The sequence below is a fragment of the Elgaria multicarinata genome, chromosome 4, assembly GCF_023053635.1.
Source record: "Elgaria multicarinata webbii isolate HBS135686 ecotype San Diego chromosome 4, rElgMul1.1.pri, whole genome shotgun sequence".
NCBI lineage: Eukaryota > Metazoa > Chordata > Lepidosauria > Squamata > Anguidae > Elgaria > Elgaria multicarinata.
This window is the reverse complement of record NC_086174.1, coordinates 18,906,067-18,927,075: the sequence shown is the minus strand read 5'-3', so window position 1 is coordinate 18,927,075 and position 21,009 is coordinate 18,906,067. Positions and strand designations below refer to the sequence as shown.

The window sequence follows — 21,009 nt, the reverse complement described above, 5'->3', positions numbered from 1 at the left end:
ACCAGGCATTACTTACACTTTCAAACTTTTTTACAGCCATAAGGACTAGAAATTTCCTTTAAACAAAAAATGATACTTTCCCCCCGCTGATCTCTCCTTATTTCCCAATACAAGTCCACCTACTCCCGTCTGTTTATTTTCTACCATTAGGCTCCTTATGCTTAGATATTCTTTTTAACAAGCTCTCACCTTCACATGACTCTGGCATCATGTATACCACAGTTTAGCCCAAGCAGAGAATGTGTATTGTATTGCATCATTCAGCATCCCAAGAATAAGATGTCATTTGCACAGAGAGAGGTGGGGAACCTTTAATGTTATAACTTAGGATGTTAATACTGAAACAGAGATTTGAGAGGTGAAACTATCATACCACAAGGAGAGAATCAGGATCTCACAGTGAAGAAATTCAAATTGACGGAGGTGCGAAAAGATGGCAGAAGGGGACACAAATACTCAGCAGACTAAGAAAGAAAAATATCTCCCCACGAACTACCTTCTGCATTTGAAACATTTTAATATGAAATACAGTGAAGAAACTTTAAAAAGTTATGTTTACCAGTTGCTGAAAGCTTTCCTTCCAGGGGTTTGGGTGTTCATACTCTTCTGGATTGATCTGATAAAATTTACCAGGTTCAGGGTGCATCATTGGACGTGTGTATTCAAATACTTCCATATAGAGTCGTTTCCTGAACAAAGACACCCAGAATACGAAACTGTGAACATGCTTTAATAGAACAAAGGTATAAACCAGATGGATCAAAATGGCATGAAAACAATTTGGGAGCTTAAAAGCATTGCTTTCAGAAATGCTCAAAAGGTCTCCACGTACCCATTTCCAGTGACTAGAAAAGAGAACTGCACAGTTAAAACAGAAGGTCTGAGGATTATCACTTAAGCTAAACCAAAGTCATTAAGACTAACAACATTTCCAGATGTTCATTTGGGTAAAGGGTCCAGATGTGAATGAAGGGTTAAGCATGTGCTTAATATTAAGCATAGTCCTAGAAGCATTTTAATGAACAAGATTAAACTTATCACCACTGTTTCTCTCTCTTCTCTTTGTGCTTTTCTTCACAATAATTACATCCTTTCCTCACAGAAAAGCAAACTATGTGTTCCAGGTGACATCCTTAATCATATCCATGGACCCTTGACCAAGCCATATACTGAACATATACATGAATAGTTTATGAAAAGATGGATTCTACAAGCAGAGATGCATATTTTTGGCTGATGCCATAAGTTGGGCCTCCAACAAATCAAAGTCTCAAGAAATCCCACACTTAACCATTCTGTCCTATGTGTGGCTTGACTTACTCTGTGCAGGAATTTCTTAAGCCTGTGTGCCTGGCATCTTTGTAATGTTTAGGTGCCAGGTGAAGTCTGTCCTGTTATCTCAGGCATCTGATCTGCCTTTTTATTGTATCTGCTCCCTGGTTTTGGGTTGTTTTAATGGTTCCAGGTCTGCTAAAGCTATTATTTTTGCCCTGCTTGTTGCTGTTTTTATTATGCTGTCTTTTCCTTCCACTAGACAGCTTGAAACACTTGTTAAAAGGCAGGATTATAAATCCTAAAATAATACAACTTCTCTATTATGACCCCTATTATATCCTATTTTCAGACTTTCTAATATTCACCTGCCTTGGACTACTCATGTGCCAAACATCAGCCTTCTGGGTAGCCTGGGAGTACCTTAATTACATGGTAGATACTACATTGCAGACCCTTTGCAAGATTCCATTCATTGTATAAGAAGGAACTTCAGACTGAAAAATCCTATTTCATTTATATGCACTGATTAAATATTGTTATGAAGAATGAAGACAGTCTCTCTCCGCCATGGCTTTATTTTAGGTCCATCCAACCCCGCTCAGAATGAGAGTGTGCTTGCATGAGCACTGCCACTGACGGCTTACCCAAAGCCAGCAAAAGTAAGTGGAAGTAAACTGGTAGCAACTGAAAAAGGGTCAGCCAAGTGATAATTTACATGTCTTTATCAATATTTATTGTGCTTTATGGGGTAACATGAAAGGTCCCTGTCCTGATGAGCTTTATTATTATTATTATTTATTTATATAGCACCATCAATGTAAGCTTATAATCTAAGTTTTTACATTTGGGACAAAACAAAAAAGGGGGGGGCAGGAGTCAAAGATAGCAACAGAGATAGGGAAGTCAACGGTAACAAGAAATGGATATATGCTCCACTTGCAAAATCCAAATAAAGAAAATCAAAGTATTTTGAATTGACTAATTTGCATACTTCATTTGGGATTCAATATTTAAGGTTTTAACTGTAAAAGGTTGGAAAGAGGTTGGCAAGAAGCAGCACGGTGGCAGGAGGAAGTGTATATATTAAATATTGATAGTACAGTTTGCAAGAGCATTACTAGAGTGAAAAGCATTAGCCATGCAAAACACAGAAAACTCTACTTTGTGAAAATGGAAACATCTGGGAGTTAGCTTCTGTATATTTTCAAGTATATTTTTGCTTCTATGAAAGATGGTGGACTCCATGAAAAACCATATGCACCAGAATCAGACAGACAGCATTTAACAGAAAAAAAGCAGCTGTACCTTTTCAGTTGTGTACTAGAAAATATTTTATAAGCCAAAGTACCTATTTTCATTCAAGGTAATTAGAAGACTTGACCAGGATTTTCTTTTCTATTGTGCTTTGCATATGTAATATTCAACGATAATCAAGAATACCTTTTCACTTACCACAAAATTGGATCATTAGCCAGCTCACTGAAGCGTTTACATACACAAGCTGCTCTACAAAGATCTTGCTCCAGCAAGTATGAGAAGATTTTCAGAACCACTTCATCAGGCAGCTTCTCTTGAAGATATTGTTCTGCAGGTGCTGCTATTAAAATGTAAAATATGAATAAATATTATTGATATTCATAACCTATTTGAAGTATTTCCACTTTTAAAAATGGAGAATTTCTGTACCTTTCCCGTAGGTCAAGTAATCTGGTTGAAACAGAGTTGAATGGAAGCTTTTTTGGGGGAAATTATGTATTCATGTTTTTCCTTTCACTTTTTGAATAAAATTATTCTATCCTTTGGTTATTGTCAACGACTGGGGAAGGCAATGGCAAACCACCCCGCTACAAAGTCTGTCAAGAAAACATCAGCAAAAGCAGGCGTCCCTCTAGGAGTCAGTAATGACTCAAGTGCTTTGCACGAGAGGTTCCTTTCCTTTCCTGGTTATTGCAACTGGTAAGGATGCACCACAAAAACATTAAGCTGGAATTTGGCCTCGATGGCCTTATAGGCCCCTTCCAACTCTACTACTCCATGATTCTATGATGTAAAATATTTATACTGATTTAGCAAAACTGTTGCACCAGCAAAACACTGTATTAGTGTACACTTATGCTAGTGGGCCCCTTTAGTGCAAGGAGCAAAAACAGGCTGAATTAGAAGCAGCACAGCATAATCAGAATCCCATGCTCAATGGCTGGCTCCACTTGTTACGTACAAGGCTACAGCTACAAAAGATATAGTACAAGTAAAAAAATATCCCCACTGGGGTCCAATGGAGAGCCCCAGACAACTGCCCTCTTCCCCAACCTGCAGTAACATTGGAGGATAGGATGCTGATGCACTCCACAGCCAATCATGACACAGTACCAATAGTATGTAAGTCTCAGCAACACAGCTTACATATCATGACACACAACACATCATGGGGCGGCTCCCACAGCTATAAAACTGTGCAGACAAGTCAAAGAACACTTTGTGTAAACCGCAAACAGCCAAGAATAGAAAGCAATATGGGGGTAGGGGGGCAGTGAACAACATTAGGGTTCTTATGATTCTTTGATGGACTTTTCTTCAAGCATCCCAACACAAACACACACTAAATAGGAAACTCAAGTCCACTCCTAAAATGCTGGCTTAAATATATTCCACATAGGCAAACAAGAGGAGAGGCACAAGGGAGGAGGAGCCCATATTCCAAAACCCAACTCATGAAACGCCTCCATATCTTCTGCCCCCTGCAACCCAACATAAGCAGAGAACTCAAACGTGCATGACCTGTGAGTATCTCCTCTATTCTCTCTTCAATAGGGGGAAAGCAAGTATTGGCTCCTTTATTAAACTTACTCAACCGGTTGTAACAATGGTTGCCTGCATTAAGCGGAGCCCTAATGGGCAAAATGTAGGCATGGTTCAACCATTTAATGCTCAAAGCCACAATAGAAAACACAGCTACCTGTGCTGGTGAAGATCAAGTGTTCAGATCCACTCATTGCTAGTGCTGACTGAACATTCAAAGAATACTTGCTTGCAGGATCAATTCTAGGGTACGTGGCAGCATATTATACTGTAGCTCAGGGGTGGGCAACTTGCAGCTGCCAGATGTTTTGGCCTACAACTCCCATCAGCACTAGCCAACATAATCACTGGTGAGAGTTTCATGGGAGTTGTAAGCCAAAACATCTGGAGGGCTACAAGATGCCCATCTGAACTGGAAGGGGGAACATTATCTCCCACTACCATTTCTCACAACCAGCAAATCCCCAAATGAAGACACCAGCGGTACTAGGTTAGTGTATATCAAATAGAAGAATAGGAAGTCCTTTAGGGTCATGTAGAATGCGGAAGCATGTCTGTAGAAACACCCTGTCTCACTTTCTTCATTTTCAGTAAGAACACAGTCAGAGGTTATTTCTATTGCAGATGCAATTATTACAGGCTGTTGTATCATGCTTCACCAAGCTCATGTCTCTCTGCAGACAACCAAGCAGCCATTCATCTTTTACTCTTTCTTTCTCTCCCCCTCTCTCTTTCATACACGTATGTGTATCGCAAGCAAAGCCTACAGCAGTGGAGACCAATGAGAGACCATCTGTTTGTATATGTAGTTGGTGTCATTTTCCTCCTCGCACCTTTCGAAGCTAATTGACAGATGGGAATATAACACATGCAGCTATATCCAGCATCAATGTAGAAAGACAGAGAAAGCTGTACTTGTTAGTCTCTCATTCAGAGGTATAAGAGCTCCATTAAGCTGCAAAAGGTGGCAGCCCCATTTCTTAAAGTTGCTGTTAGAATTCTCTCCACAACTAACACTGTTCTAATAACAGCTGTGCCTATCACAGCTGTTTCTGTTCTTATGATGGCTAGCATATAGGAATCTCCCTCTCCTCGTTACTTACCATAAATGCCCTCATCACAGGGGCACTTAAAAGAAGGGAAGAGCAGAGTTCTCCATCACAATGCTCCTCCAGAGCTGAGAATCTGCATCTTGCCCATAGCTTTGCCATAGGAATAGGGTGATAGGGTAAGGCCAGACCCATCAATTGCCTCCCAACTCTCCCTACCACACACCTCTGGTTATTGCTGGTGAAATAAAGCAGTGTTGTTGCCATGATGGGATCGAAGTGTTTTCCAATGGGGTGGAGAGAAGAGTTTGATAACGGTCTATTGGGGAAATGTTGCCAGCAGACAATTGCAAGAAACCAAATAAAGATGCGAGAAACCAAATAAAGATGCGAGAGACATAGTTTTAAGGGATGCTGCAGGCCAGGCAAAACGAAAGGCATCTGAGCAACAATGAACAACTCCGATTGGCTGATTCACTGCCCTGTCTGAGATATAAACATTTGGCTCTTACCAACCTTTTCTACTGGGAGACAAAAGAGAGGGACAGAACATGGCACTTTTTTCAACGGCAGGCTACAGTTAGCTACAACTTAATAGAGCACTACTTTATTAGTATATAGGAAAAGGAACTGTGTTCCCTGCAAAGGTTGCACATGCTTGCAACTATGCTATGCAGCTGTAGCACTAACAAAAAAACCAGTGCTGCAGTTGAGATACATAGGATCTGCATGGTAGTTAACAGATTGATAAATATAATTTTTAAAATATCAATTATCTAATAACAGGTTTAAAAGCCAGCCTGAATTTAATACAGACATGTTGAAACCAGCATTTATAATCTCTTAAAATTGAATCATGATTTATCAATACATTCAGTTAAAGTCTACTTTTTAATGTGTGAGAGAGAAAGGGGTGATGCACTGAAAATGACATTTACAGAGCAATCCTATTAATGTTTACTCAATAGTAAGTCCCACAGAGTTCAATAGGGCTTACTCAAATTCAATTGGGACTTACTGTTGAGTAGACATTGCACCGTAAGCCATGTACCATGTTCGTACTGGACTGAAAGACTAGCATGTCAGAGGAGCAACAACCAAGGAGATGCCATCTTGTATCATATCAGAATCATTTACAGAGCCAATACGGTTACCATTTTCTGAAAAATTTTCTAATGCCCTAAAATTGACTGGGATCTCATTTAGGATGTTTGAATTACATGCACTTTTGGTTTTAATTTGCCTCTTCACCTTCACCCGTCTGTGTGCACACAAGTATGCTAAGTGTTTGAATATATATGCTCCCTAGGAATAGGCAACTAAGAGGGGGGGATATTTTTTTAAAACTACCCAATTTGCTTAGTATCTTTGCTTGTGTACAAACAGCACCAAACAAAAAGTGGGGAACATGATTTAGAATTGTTTCACTGCTGCTGACAGTGTAAGATAGACAACATTGTTCTTTTCGGCGCCAGGTCAAGACTTTTCTCTTCTCCCAGGCATTTTAACAGCATTTAACAATGTTAAGTTTGTTTTTAATGGACCCCCAGAATTGTTGTTTTTAAATGAATACTGTTGTTTTTATGTTTTTTAATTTTTTGTATACTTTTAATGTTTACTATTTTTAATTGTTGTAAACCGCCCAGAGAGCTTCGGCTGTGGGGCGGTATATAAATGTAATAAAATAAATAAATAAATAAATAAGTCAACTTACAACTATGTAAACCACCCTTCCCCAGCCTCACGCCCTCCAGAGGTTTTGGACTACCATCATCCCTGATTAATGATTGTCCAAAACATCTGGAGGGCTTGGATCCTCAGTTGCCCTTTTGTTCATGGAAGGGTCTCTGATGCAGCAGAACCTTTTGCTTTTTGAAGGGGTGGGCAAGGGGGTTCCCCCTGAAGTTCCCCCCATGCCACCTTTTATGCTGTTCAGTGTTCAATAGCTTCGGCTATTGGGAGGTATAGAAGCGAAAATAACAAAAACAACAATAATAACAATTATTATTATTATTTCAGAGGAACATGGGAGAAATTGGTGAAAAGCATCTCCTCCTCATTCATCACTGGGAGTGTCCCATGAGTAAAGTTCTGCTCATGGAATCTCAGGATCCAAGCCACTATATTTCAGTCTGTGCTGCTGAACTAAAATCAGCAGAATAAGCGATTTTGGTTAAAACATAATTATAGAAATTTGGAATACCCTTTAAGGGCAAAGAATCATGTTACGTAAGTTTTAACTTAATTAAATAGTTCCTTACAGTGTAATCCTCAGCATCCTCATTCAGAAGTAAGTCCCTCCATGTTGGGAGTTATCTGGACAATGATAGCCTAGCTACAGTTATCCATGCTCTGATAACCTCTCGTCTGTGTTATATATGGGGCTCCTTTGAAAATGGTCCAGAAACTTCGGTTAGTCCAAAATCAGGCAGCAAGATTGTTAACGGAGGCTGGCCAATGACTCCACATTACGTCAGCACTTTTCCAGCTGCCAGTCCGGGCCCAATTCAAAGTGCTGGTATTAACATTCAAAGGCCTGAACAACTTGGGGCCAGGTTATCTGATGGATTGCCTCCTCCCATATGTACCTGCCCAGCCCCTAAGATCATCCTCAGGATCCTTCTCTGTGAACCCATGTTAACGGAAGTGAGGCGGGTGGCTACCAGGAGCAGGGCCTTTTCTGCTGTGGCATCCTATCTGTGGAGTGAGCTGCCTAGAGAAGCTCACCTGGTACCTACATTGTACTGTTTTCTGGCACCAGGTGAAGACCTTTTTATTTTCCCAGTATTTTAGCAATTTACCATCCTAGTCTTTTAACTCTGCTATTTTAAATCTGTATTTTAAATTTCTGCATTGCTGCTCAGTTTTATTCTGGTTGTACTTTTATATTGTGGTTTTATATTTTAAGCATGCATACTATATTTTATGCTGTACTTATGGTTTTAATTTCTGTGAACCGGACCGCCCGGAGAGCTTCGGCTACTGGGCGGTACAGAAATGAAATAATAAATAAATAGTGCAATTCTATACATGGCTACTTAAAAGTAAGCCCTATAGATCTCAATGAGGCTTACACTTAAGTAAGTTGGTATAGGAGTTCAGCCTTCCTTACCGGTAAATGTTTTTAGGACTGCGGCCTTAAAATCTGTGTGTGAAAATCATCTAAGCTTGTTTTAATTTTTCCTGCTAGCATTCTGGTTACCGTTCAGAAATATAAAAGACACTGTAGAATTAAAATCCATGTTAGCTTTTATATGGCACAGTTCACTGAGTAATATTTTTAATGTAAAGTTTTAGATCTCTTATATCTGCAAACAGGCCTATGAGAGTTGGCTAACAAGCAACTAAAATATGGTCTCTTCCAGATCTCTTCATGTTTATGCTTCTTCTCGGTGAGCTGAGAAGCATGTCAAAATCTCAGTATGGATCAAATCTGACCATTTTGAATGTTCAATTTTATGTGTGCGCAAAAGATTCAGAAGAAACGACTGAGAAACAGAATGGAAGAGATAGAGCAGTATTATATAGTTTAGATCTTATTCTTACTCCCTATGGTAAGAAGTCTCTCAGCTACAATCTTTTTCTTTCTTTCTTTTTGAATCCACGTTAGCCTTCACAGTGGTATGTTTCCTGTCTCCATAGCAACCCAAGGCAGACAAGATATATAGCTCAAAGAGTAGGCTAAGGGACTGACCCTTTTTGGGGGGAGGGGGAGATCACTTTTTATAACTATCCAGAAGTCACCTCAAGAAAAGTGACTTTGTAAGAAATACAATTACCCACACAAGGACCTCTTTTTCATACTTAATGAAATTATTTAACAAAATAAAATAGATGTTTCACAGAAGTACTGCAAATTCTAACCATCATCCTAGTTAGCAAGACTTTTTCAAGGAGTATCTGGCATGACTGTCAGGAAGAAACAATATTAATAACTTTTAGTACAAATAAGGCAAGACCTAAGGTACTACTAAAGACTGCATAGAAACATTCATTGTAAGAGTATTATCATCTGAATTAAATTATATATTTCAGAATATACATTCACTGTCAAATTCCTCTAAACTTTTCAATTGCTGTGGCCAATGATGTGGGGTGGAAAATTTGGATCACTAGCTACAGGAACTACAACCTCATAAAGAGCATGGGTGAATGTCTCTATGTCTTTATATCTTAACAATTCTTACCTATATCTCAATCTCTTTAATAAGGTGGACAACTCAGAGAAAATACCGACAGTCAAGGGGAATGTATTTCCTGTAGCTGAGGGTACATGGCAACTATTCTGAAAGTAAAGCACACGACTCTATAGGCACAGCTGAACGCCTTCAAAGCTTTGCCATGCTACTACCAAACACAGAGTCTTTATTCAATTAAAAGATTTGTGTCCCACGTTTCTTAGTATCAATCCAAGGTGGCTAACACCACAACAACATTCATAATACATATACACAAAGCCAGCCAAAAAACAAACAAATGCAAGGTAACTAGTTACGATCTCTCAAAGACAGGCCTTGTTTTTTTTAGGTTTTTAAAGGAGACCACAAGGAGCACTAACAAATGTCAGTAGGAAGTGCATTCTAAATCTTTGCGGCCACAGCAGCAGAAGGCCTCATTGCTCTACTTTCTGGCACAGTGTGACACTTGAGCACAGCTCCCTGAGAAGACTTCAGCAAGGTTCATATCAGGAGGGGCTAGCCTTTAAAACAGGGATGGGGAACATGTGGCTCTCCAAATGTTGTTGGAATGCAACTCCCATTAGCCCTAGGCAGCATAACCAAAGGTGAGGGATGACTGGAGCTGCTGTCCAAAAACATCTGGAGGGCTACATGTTCCCCATCTCTGTTTTAAGACACATGGAACAGATAATGAACACTTTTAAGTCACAATCAGCACCTTGAACTGATATATAGAGGTAGCCAAAGCAGCCACTATAAGATACCACCTTTAAGGCTACATAGTGATGGGTCTACGATTTCCCTTCACGTTCAGAGTGATATTTTTGGTTTCTCTTGGCTACTCGGTATATAGAGCACAACAGCTGGTGCCCCCAGAGCCAATCTCTCCCTCCCCAATTCCTGTTTAATGGTTGTCCTCCATCTGTCAATGAAACTCCACCTTTCTCCTCTTCTGCACACAGAAACAAGCTTGCCATTCACTCACACACACACACCATACATACATCGTCTCCTCAAGTAGCACAATGACAACATTTGTTCTTCAGGAAACCATCTTACTGGATACCAGAAAAACCCACTTATCAAAGACAGATGACCACAAATAAAAGATGACTACCATTATCATTATGAACTCAGCACCTTCCCAATAAAAATCCCAGTCCTGTTCAAACTATTAAAAACGGAAGTAGGGAGGCTAAAAAAAGTCAATTACCTGATAAATCCTGTGATTTCCCAGATACTCTAGCACGTTTTGCTCGATGACCAAAGTTCTCTGTAGCTGAAGTAGAAGCACCCTGGGAAGTTTTTAGGAAAGTAAAAAAAAGTTAAGACACAGTTAATCTAACACATACTGAGCATGTGCAAATGCTCCGAAAATCCTCCCCGCCCCCATTCATATGTCCCCCCCCCCACATCAGCCTTCTTCCTATGGACTGTATCATGCCCACAGCATTATGCATCTACTTTACAAGGCATAATATGATGATTATTTTTAAATACCTCCATACTGCTCTTTGCAGGGCAAGCTGTTCTTTTAGGTAAAAGAGTTTTTCTGCGAAGTTGGTATGGACTATTTTGTGCACCAGGACCTGATTCTTCTGCAACCATATCTGCAGGTACATCATCATCTGCAAATGAACAAAACAAAACAAAAAAATTGTTACACGATTACAACTTCCAGATCTAAACAATTTAAGCTATTTTTTTAAGTGCAAAAAACTTCCCCTGCTTTATATCAAGTCACATGAAGACAGAAAGTTAGTTTAGCATTACAGTTAAGATATCCATCTTGTTTAAATATTTTGTGTATTTGTATTTTCTATATATTGATCTAATTTGCTATGTTTATATATTCTAGACTTTTCAAATTCTTATATAAGCACCAGTTAAGTACACTTTACCAATACAACTGTAAAACGTTTCTCATAAGTACAGTGAAGTTCATTTACAATAGAAAAAATATCTAGCATTTATAACCACAGTTAACAGTAAATACTACATACTGGACCTGCTCTTTTCCTCAAGCTCAAAAGTGATTGTGAAACATGTTAATAGGAATACAAAATGTCCCCTAGATCTGTTTAGAACACCAATGGCAAAACCGGTCAGTAACTATGGCACAAGTCAACACCAGTCATGAGATACCACCCTGCTACTCTAGTTCACAGTGCAATATACATGCAGTGATGCATTTTGCCTCTACCCTACTGAGCTGGAGAGTTTATAAGAACACAACACAGAAGATACAAACAGGAGGGCAAGTCCTTCCCTCTCCCCACTCACGTCTGCTACAAACCCCTGGCACCTATGCCACTTGCATTTTTAAAAAATATTGTTGGTGTTCTCATAGAGGGTAAGGTTACTAAAAAAGCTACTAAACATGCTAACCATAGCTTCCATTATTAGAAGCAGTATATCTCTTAATTGTAGCTGCTGGAGAACATGCTCGTGTCCTGCTTGAGGGCTTCCCAGAAGCATTTGGCTGGCCATTGTGGGGACAGAATGCTGGATAGATAGGCCTTTGGTCTCACCCAGCATGGTTTTTCTTCTATTCCTATCTACACATTATTATTATTATTATTATTATCATCATCATCATCATCATCATCATCCTCTCTCTCTTCTCGCTCATGGCAGTTTTTCTAGACCATGAGTTCTCAACAAGGGGGGTTCCAGGGGGGAAATTGGGATCACTATTCAGCAAAGTATGATGTCCTGTAGATTATGTCTTCCTACACATGTTATTAAAAACATCCCAGAAAAGTGTCATGTCGTCTGCAAAACCAGGCCTTTGCTCTCTTTTCCCTCCCTCCCTCGCAATCCTAGAAGTTTCAAGCTTCCCATTTAAAGGGGCAACGCAAAGCATGTGAGCTCAGCTGAGAATGTAAAAGGGGTCGTGCTTCGCGTTGCCCCTTTAAATGGCACTAATATAGAAAAAATAAAAGATTTTCAATATTATATGCATATTATTTGGAATGCACCTTTTGAGTTAGACTATCTTGGGAAGGGGGGAATTATATTCTGGACAATGGTGAAAGGGGGAATGGAGCAAAAAAGGTTGAGAACCACTGTACTGGACGGACATGACGGGCTTTGCCAAGACATGCTGTCTTTTACTGATTTAGGAATTTCCAGATGATTAAGCATGTTTTAAGTATGACTGTTTTCTGGATACTTGGTAGGCCCAGGTTCTGAAGGTTTTCTGTAAAAAAAAATTTGATGTGATGCCGGTGACTGACATTACTACCTTTGAACTTTTAATCCAAGTTGCAATGTGAATTGACTGTATCAATATTATTTTTTAATGCTGCTTAAGTAACAATTCCACAAAGTTCTAGAAGAAGCAGAGTATTTCATAAGATATAGTTTTTTCACCTTTCCCCAGAATTTCCCATTTTCTCACTACAGATCTGGGGTTTGGGGCTAGGGTAGATGTAAAGTTTTATCTCCAAAGTTGGCCTAGGGGAGAAACAGGGAATTCACATCTCTTCATATGCTATAATAACCTTCCATTACATCATCCAGAACTGGCTATTGCATAAAGCCAGAAAATACTTTGGTGGAATGGGAAGGGTGGAGCAAGAGAGGATACATATCTGTTAACTTTTTCCAGAGGCATAACATAAAACACAGGATAGCCAGTATGTGCATTAAAAATCTGCTGTAAGCTAGACAAATAAGTGAACCCTGACTCAGAACTAAGCTGGGAGGAAAGCAGCTGGGGAAGAAAACCAGTAAGCAGGAGAAGGGATCAACACACACACACACACACACACCTCTTCTCATTTGCAAATGCCCTGCTACACAGGAGGCATCTAAAGGATTGGGGATCCCATATTTGCTGCCAAACATCTCGTTCCACCAGCACAACTAGACAACTCAGGAAATGTCAGAGGAAATTCATAGTAGTTGATAAAAAGCATGAAAGACACAAACCAGCATATTTAGTCTGCATTACACTAGATCACATGGCAAGAAAGATGAATGAAACTGTGACACACAGGGGCAGATATGATGCATATTTTAGTGGTTAAAAATAACCAGAAAAGACGCCACAAGTAGAAGAATAAACTACACAAACACTTGTGTAGTTTAGCTTCGCAAAACTCTAGTTTTTAGCAATGTGTTTATCAGCACTATTGTATCCAATGACCTGGTATGTACATTCCAGTAAATCACCAGCAGTTAATTCACCCATGGGACTCTGAGATGTGCCCTGGCCACCATTTTAAATATGCAAGTTACGTCGAGGCGGATCATATGAGGGTTATTTAACCATCACTTTACCAACCACCTAGAGAGTCTGTTGGGCAGTATAAAAATGCAATAAATAAATAAAATAAAAATAAAACAAAACGCCCAGGTTTGCACAACATGACAGACTGCAGCAGCACTTTGCTGCAGTTTGCATATTCAAAATGGCAGCTGGCATGCATCTCGGAGCCCCGTGGGGTAAATTAGCTCACAATAACTTTTCGGGACATGCGAACTGGCCCAGTATATCCATACTATTGTATCCTTTATTATTGCTTATACTCAAGAAAATGGAGTAGATCTGATGTGCTACTTGTTCCTAACTCAGCAACTAACAACGACTTCAAGACACAAACCCATAGGCATTATTCAAGTCAAAGATAGACAATCACTCCAATTAGGATGAGAGACATCAAGTATAGCTCTTGTGCCAGTAATTTAGCTATTTACTGAAAGGGCACGATGTCATTGTGAGGGTCTTGCTTAAGGTCCTCCCTCTGAAACCATAATTATTCTACTAACAACTTGGTGTTGCACCAAATACAGCTCTGCGAAGGAGAAGACAGACCATTTCTATGTGCCACAAAAATTAAAAACCAAAATTATCTATGATCCCATGAAGCTGACTGGTGGGAGATTTAGGTCAGATAAAAGGAAATACTTCTTCACACAGTGCAATTCCATAGAACTATGGAATTCACTACCACAAGATGTGGTGATGGCCACCAATTTGGATGGCTTTAAAAGGGGGTTGGATAAATTCCTGGAGGAGAAAGCTATCAATGGGTATGTGCTACCTCCAATATCAGAAACAGTAAGCCTATATACACCAGTTGCTGAGAACATGGATTGGAGGGTGCTATTGCATCATGTGATGCTTGTGGGTCCCTAATCAACAGCTAGTTAAGAACATAAGAAGGGCCATGCTGGATCAGACCAAGGGTCCATCTAGTCCAGCACTCTTGTTCACTAGTTGGCCACTGTGTGAACAGAATGCTGGACTAGATGGACCCTTGGTCTGATCCAGCCTGGCTCTTCTTATGTTCTATGTTCTTATGATAAAACATAACATCTTTATCATACCAAAAAAAAATTAAACTATTAAAGCAGCTAAAACAATTAACAATAAAATGCCAGGACCTGATAAAACAACTGACATTAAAAGCCCCAACATATGCAATCAAATACCTGGGAGTAGAGGAAAGTCTTACCCTGGCGCTAAAAGGATAATGTTGGTACCAGGTAGCCCTCAGGAGGCTACCACCTAGCAGGCCCTCTTTCTTGTTTGCCATCCGCCAAACCTCCATCAGAAGAGGCACATGGAGGAGGATGAAGGCTGCTGGGTGGTGGGTGGGTATTTCTGAGTATGTGAATAGAAGTGTGTGTGTACCATGGGCAGTATGTTCCAGTATCAGAAGCAGCATGCCTTTCTATACCAGTTGCTGGGGAATGTGGGTGGGAGGGTGCTGTTACTCCCATGTCCTGCTTGAAACATCAAACATCTCCCATGCGCAGCTGGTTGGCCAGTGTGTGAACACAATGCTGGAGTAGATGGACCCTTGGTCTGATCTCTTATATGTGTGCCTGAAAGTGTGTTTATATGCATATGCATGAAAGAAGTGCGTGCACACAGGCGTGGCCATGAGTTGCCATTGTCTATTGCCACATGCAGCCCTCAGGGGTGAAAAGGTTGCCCATTTCCACACTAATGTATGTGCCTGGGTGGGCAGCAGGGCAGGCTAGTAACTTGTGGACTTATCTGAAAGGGTGATAAGTTTAAAAATAAATAATTCAGAATCAGAACGGATTACTGATTTAAGTTCTCCATTTTCTAGTTCATATTTCTCCAGAGTAAGTATGAATACTAACTGGTTGTTATAACATACTTGTTTGCAACCAACAGAGCTTTCATATATGATATATATATATCCAAAATTATATCTTAATGATTGGGCAGGAAACAAAAGAGAAATTAAATTTATCTTTTGTACTTTCTGAACATATGCAAGAAAACAAAGCAATAACACTTATTATAAGCCTAACTCTGTAAGCCTATGCATACTTATCTGAAGGTAAGCTCTAATGTATATTCTAGGTCTTACTTCTAAGTAACATGAATAGCTTGAGCTACTCTTGCTAAGAATTTTTTCAGAAGCAAGAGGTGGTAATTACTGGACAGAATAGCATTGTTTTTTCCCCTTCACATGAAAAGTAAATATCCACACTGAACGGTTTATTTATTTATTTATTAAACTTATATCTGCTTTTCTGCCAAAAATGGCAAACAGGCTATAATGATAATAAAAATGCAGATGAAAACAAAATCTTGGTTAAAACATAACATAAAAACTAATTAATTAAAAAGTTCAATAAAAGTACAACAACAAAAGACACAGCCAGCACCCAACCAGTTAAAAACCCTTCAGCAGCAGACCAGCTTCCATGCCAAAGGCCTGCCTGAATAAAAACACCTTTGCCTTTTGGCAGAAGGACAACAGAGAGGGAGCCAAACTAGCCTCCCTTGGTTCCAGAGCCCAGGAACAGTCACCAAGAAGGTCCTCTCTCTTATCCCCACCAAACGTGTCTCTAATGGTGGTGGGACTGAGAGAAGGACCTCCCCATCTCCTCAAGATCATAAATCATGGGTTGGTGTGCAGCTTGTATAGGAGAATGTGGTCTTTGAGATAGCCTGATCCCAAGTCATGTAGATAGGTCACAACCACTACTTGTGCCTGGAAACAGACCAATAGCCAGGGAAGTTGTTGTAACAAGAGAATCACATGCACCCTCAACCAAAGGGTGGCTACAACATTCTGGACCAGCTAAAGTTTCTAAGGCATATGAAGTCTGAATGCCAGTCTTTCAGATCAGTGAAATTCTCATAGTAGGAGAAAAACTAGGGTACCCAAGAGATTTTCTTTTTTTTAAAAAAACCCAGTAATGATGGTGTGTTCCCAGTTAATCTAACTTATACACTCCAGGTGATATCAGCAACTCTTGGCTGACAGCAAAGGACAAAGCAAGCCTCCATCACATGTGTCAATGCTGGCATGAGAAAATATAGAGTAATGAATGAGTCAGTCCTATGAGAACACAGATCACTGACACAATTATTACAGGTTTTTCTGACTTACATCAAACTACTTTTCTCCTCCCAATGACACCAGGATCACACCCTAAACTTTTGGAATTTATCATCAGGTGCACTGGAGGTACAGTACAAGTTAAAGTCCTTGCTTTGTTTAGCCAATCAATACAAATAGTTGGACACCTTTGCTGAATTTTACTGCGTGCTAAACTATTCACTAAATGCTGTTATGAGCAAGCCATACAATGCCTCTGAACCAAAGTTTATTTTGATTCTGTATATTTCAGTGTAGAATGCAAAAATGCTTTAAAATCAGCTCAGGATCAATGGATCAAAATCGCCTACAGTTTTTGTGCTCCAGTTTGAGTCCCAGATATATTTTCAAGTTATCGCAAGCTCATGAACATAATTTCCAAGAGAAAACATGGTTACTACATATTAAATTTTCTAAGTATTGCTTAAAATCATATACATGAAGTTTCATTCTTCTGACTTAGACCATTTGTCTATTTAGCTCACCACTGCCTATTCCAACTAGCAGCAGCCCCAAGGTAAGCGTCTGAACTCACAAACACATTTCAACTCTCCTCCTCTTTACACACAACATTAATATATTCTTCAAAGTAGGCCTATTACAAGAACTATGGTTCTTGCCTTGCAGTAGACATAAGTACTTTGAAAGATGCATGAATATGATATGAAGAAGCACAGAAATACATTGAGTTGAGGAGGGTGGGGAACTGGGAAAAAAAATGGTCCCTTTGCTACAGCAGACACACACAACTGTAAGCCTGTGGTAGAGAATGGGTAAGTTCACAAGCCACCCTGAAAATAAGCTACGGTGGGTTGTTTGTTCACTCGCTAACCCATGTTATTCCAATCCTGACAAACAATCAAGCACTCTGCATCTTACCATGGCCTGTTTCCCGCTTAGTCCTCCCGACTGCTCCTGGCACGTATCCCATGGGCCTTTGCAGCACCTCAGCAGCCTACTCCACAAATGATCTCATTTGTGCTCGTTAACAGAGTAGAGGTGAGTTTTTTTGTAGAATTGTATACACCAGTTGCTGGGGAACATGGGAAGGAGGGTGCTATTACAGTCATGTCTTGTGGTTTTCCCACAGGCAGCTGATTGGCCACTGTGTGAACACAATGCTGAACTAGACGGACCTTTGGTCTGATCCAGCATGGCTCATGTTCTTAACCCTGCTGATTTTTGTTGATATCTCAGCAGCTTCTGATATCATCAAATCTAGTACTTTATTAGACCGTCTCTATGGGTTGGGGGATATGGTGTTTCCACTCATACTTGCAGGGTCGGTGTCAGAAAATATAATTGGAAGATTATTGTTTGACTTCATGTCATTTTAGCTGTCATGTCTTGCAGGGCTTAATCTTTTTTGCCTATTTGCTGCTGAATCCAATTCAGAATGTTGGTATTTTCCTTTATAGCCTTAAACAGCTTTGGACCCAAATATCTGTAGAAGCACTTCCTTCCATTTCGACTTTCCCATGTATTAAGATCAGAGAAGGCCCTTCTCTGTATCCCTTCAAAGAAAAGCACATCTATCATCTACAAACAAGATAGCCTTCTCTGCGGTGGCATCAAGAAGCTTTCCTGTGGCCCCAATGTTGTACTCTTTTTCAGCATCAGGTTTAAACGTTTTTATTTGACCAGGCATTTTAAAATTTAAAATTGTAATTTTAAATTGGTTGAAATAGTTTTATGCCTCTCAATTTTATAAAACCGAGGTTTAGTTTTAAAGTTGCTTTTCCTGTACTGAATGATTAACCTTTATGTACATTGCCTTAAAATCCTCTTTGTCATGAAGGTGCAGTTTATAAATTTTTAAAATAGAATAATAAATAAAACATGCTGTTAATTTTTCAAATAGCCTGTTTACTAACCACATGACAATGATACATCAAGGGCCAGATCCCAATCTTTAGAGCACATCTTCTGGATGCTTACACTGAGTTTTACCATTAACTATGATCCACTCACAAGAAGTACAAGGAAATTTCCAAAGACTACTTCATGATGTCATTTCAGCAATGTATTATCCCAGTACAAAAAAATCTTGGAATGCGCATATGCTTTCTTTCCATTGAACCCTGTTTTAGAACAAGGATTTCTAAATAACTTCACTCATTAAAGGAATAATTCAGTAAGCAGAAACCTAAAATTGAACTCCAAGTTTCAAGTTTTTATTCCTTCCATTAATACTGCAACATCCAAGAGCCAATTAGATTTTAATGGAGAAATGAAAATTCTACTGCCGATTAGAGAGAGAGAGAGAGAGAGAGAGAGAGAGAGAGAGAGAGAGAGAGAAATCATACAAAGGAAAATAAAGGGAGGAATTGACATTGCACAAGAGGACTTTCTCCCCCTCTCCTTCCCTCTGCAGCCCTCAAAACTCTTTCCCAAAGGATCCCTCAGCCCTCTGGAACAGTTATGAGGGTACACAGGAGGGAAGGGAAATTGCTCCCCTGCTGGTTCTTCGCTACTGGGAGGCTTCAGTAGCAGGCAAGAGGAGTAGCAGAAGCGATCTTTGCTTCCCCGTCCTCTGGATATTTATTTATTTATTTTTGCTAGGTGGTCTTTTCAGCCCATCTAGCAAGGACACTTTGGAGGTGGAGGAAAGCAGGCAGGAGGAGGATCAACATAAATTGTATTCTGGATTTGCCAGGATTGTATCCAATGTTAGTCCTACATAGAGTAGAATCACTTAAATGAATGGGGTTTAAGTTGGTTGTGACTAACTTAACTTCCATTCATTTCAACGGTCCACTGTATGTAGAACTTACCCTGGTTACTAACCGCAATTTCTTCTCTTCCCACTGGAATGTCCCCTTTCCCTGCCTCTCCAAGGTCAATTTTCCGACCTCTGAGGGCAGCCAGCGGTTCACTCTGTACCAGCTACGAGGGGGTGCTGTCAGATCTCTGACTCACCCTTCCAAGACCAGGGCACTGTCTCTGGCATTGTACGGGGTGTTCCAAGCCATCCTTTTGTCCCTGGGATTGCTCGCTTATTTATTTATTTATTTATTTATTGCATTTCTATACTACCCAGTTGAAGAATTCTGGACAGTTCACTACAGCTCAAATCATAAAATACAACATGACAAAACACAGTATAAAACTTTCAGAAGTTTAAGACTACGTTATAAAACTAAAGTAAAAACCAGCAGCAAAGTAAACATCTAAAAATATAGTAACATATTTAAAACAATAAAAAATGAAAGACTAAAACACCTGGGGGAATAACAAAGTTTTCACCTGGCACCAGAAAGACCACAACATAGGCTCCAGGGTATTCCACAACCAAGGTGACACTACTGAAAAGGTACTCTGCTTAGTAATCATCCACCCCCATTCATTTGGTGGGGATACCCAAAGGAGGGCCTCTGAAGACGATCTTAAGCTCTGAACAGGCCTATATTGAAAGACACAATCCTTTAGGTAACCTGGCCTCGAGCCATGCAGAGCTTTGAAACTTAACCACCAGCACTTGAATTGGGCCTGGAAACAGATTGGAAGCCAGTGCAGATTGCAACGCACTCGCGTTAATATGTTCACATTGACAAGTCCCCATTTAAACAAGCTCGTTGTCCTATTTTGGATCAGATGAAGTTTCCTGCTATTTTCAAAGGCAGTCCCATGTATAACACATTGCAGTAATCCAGATGAGAGTTTACTAGAGCATGGACAACTGTAGCCAGGCTATCTCTGTCCAGAAAAGAACATGGCAGTGAAAAGGTGCTTCGGCTATTGGGCGGTATAGAAATGTAATGAAATAAATAAATAAATAAATAAATAAATATGCCATCAAGGCCATTTGTGCATCCAGCAACAATTTTGGATCCAAGAGCATGCCCAAACTACAAACCTGATCCTTTAAGGGGAATGCAACCCCCTCCAGAACCACTTAGGCAGACAAACCACCTACTAACAGTATCTCTGTCTTGTTGGAATGAGATTCAGTTCATTAGCCCTCATCCAGTTCATTACTGTACCAGGGCACTGATTCAGAATATCCACTGTCTTACTTGGATTTGATGAAAAGGAGAAATAGAGCTAGGTGTCACCCACAGATTGATGACACCTCAGCCTTCACCTCCCCCAGCGGTTTCATATAGATGCTGAATAGCATGGGGGATAAAATAGAACCTGTGGCATCCCATGGCATAACTGTCAAGGCACAGAACAGTAATGCCCCAGTAGCACCTTCTGAAATTGGCCAGTAGCAGTGGAATCACTGCAGTGCAATACCTCCAACAGACAGCTTTCACAGCCTCTCCAGAAGGATACCATGGTTGATGATTTCAAAAGCCACTAAGAGATCCAAGAGAATTACCTTCCCCG

The 21,009-nt window shown here is 39.9% G+C and overlaps 1 protein-coding gene across 1 annotated transcript in view; it reads right to left on the bottom strand.

Annotated features, from left to right (window-relative positions):
* Positions 1-21,009, bottom strand: part of FBXO11 (F-box protein 11) — an 80,944-nt gene that overhangs the window by 25,787 nt on the left and 34,148 nt on the right. The window contains exons 2-5 of the mRNA XM_063123868.1: positions 10,802-10,929; positions 10,515-10,596; positions 2,728-2,872; positions 560-689 (exon numbers count right to left, since the gene is read on the bottom strand). Of these exons, the coding sequence (XP_062979938.1) occupies positions 560-689; positions 2,728-2,872; positions 10,515-10,596; positions 10,802-10,929 (485 nt within the window). The remainder of the gene's footprint in view (positions 1-559; positions 690-2,727; positions 2,873-10,514; positions 10,597-10,801; positions 10,930-21,009) is intronic.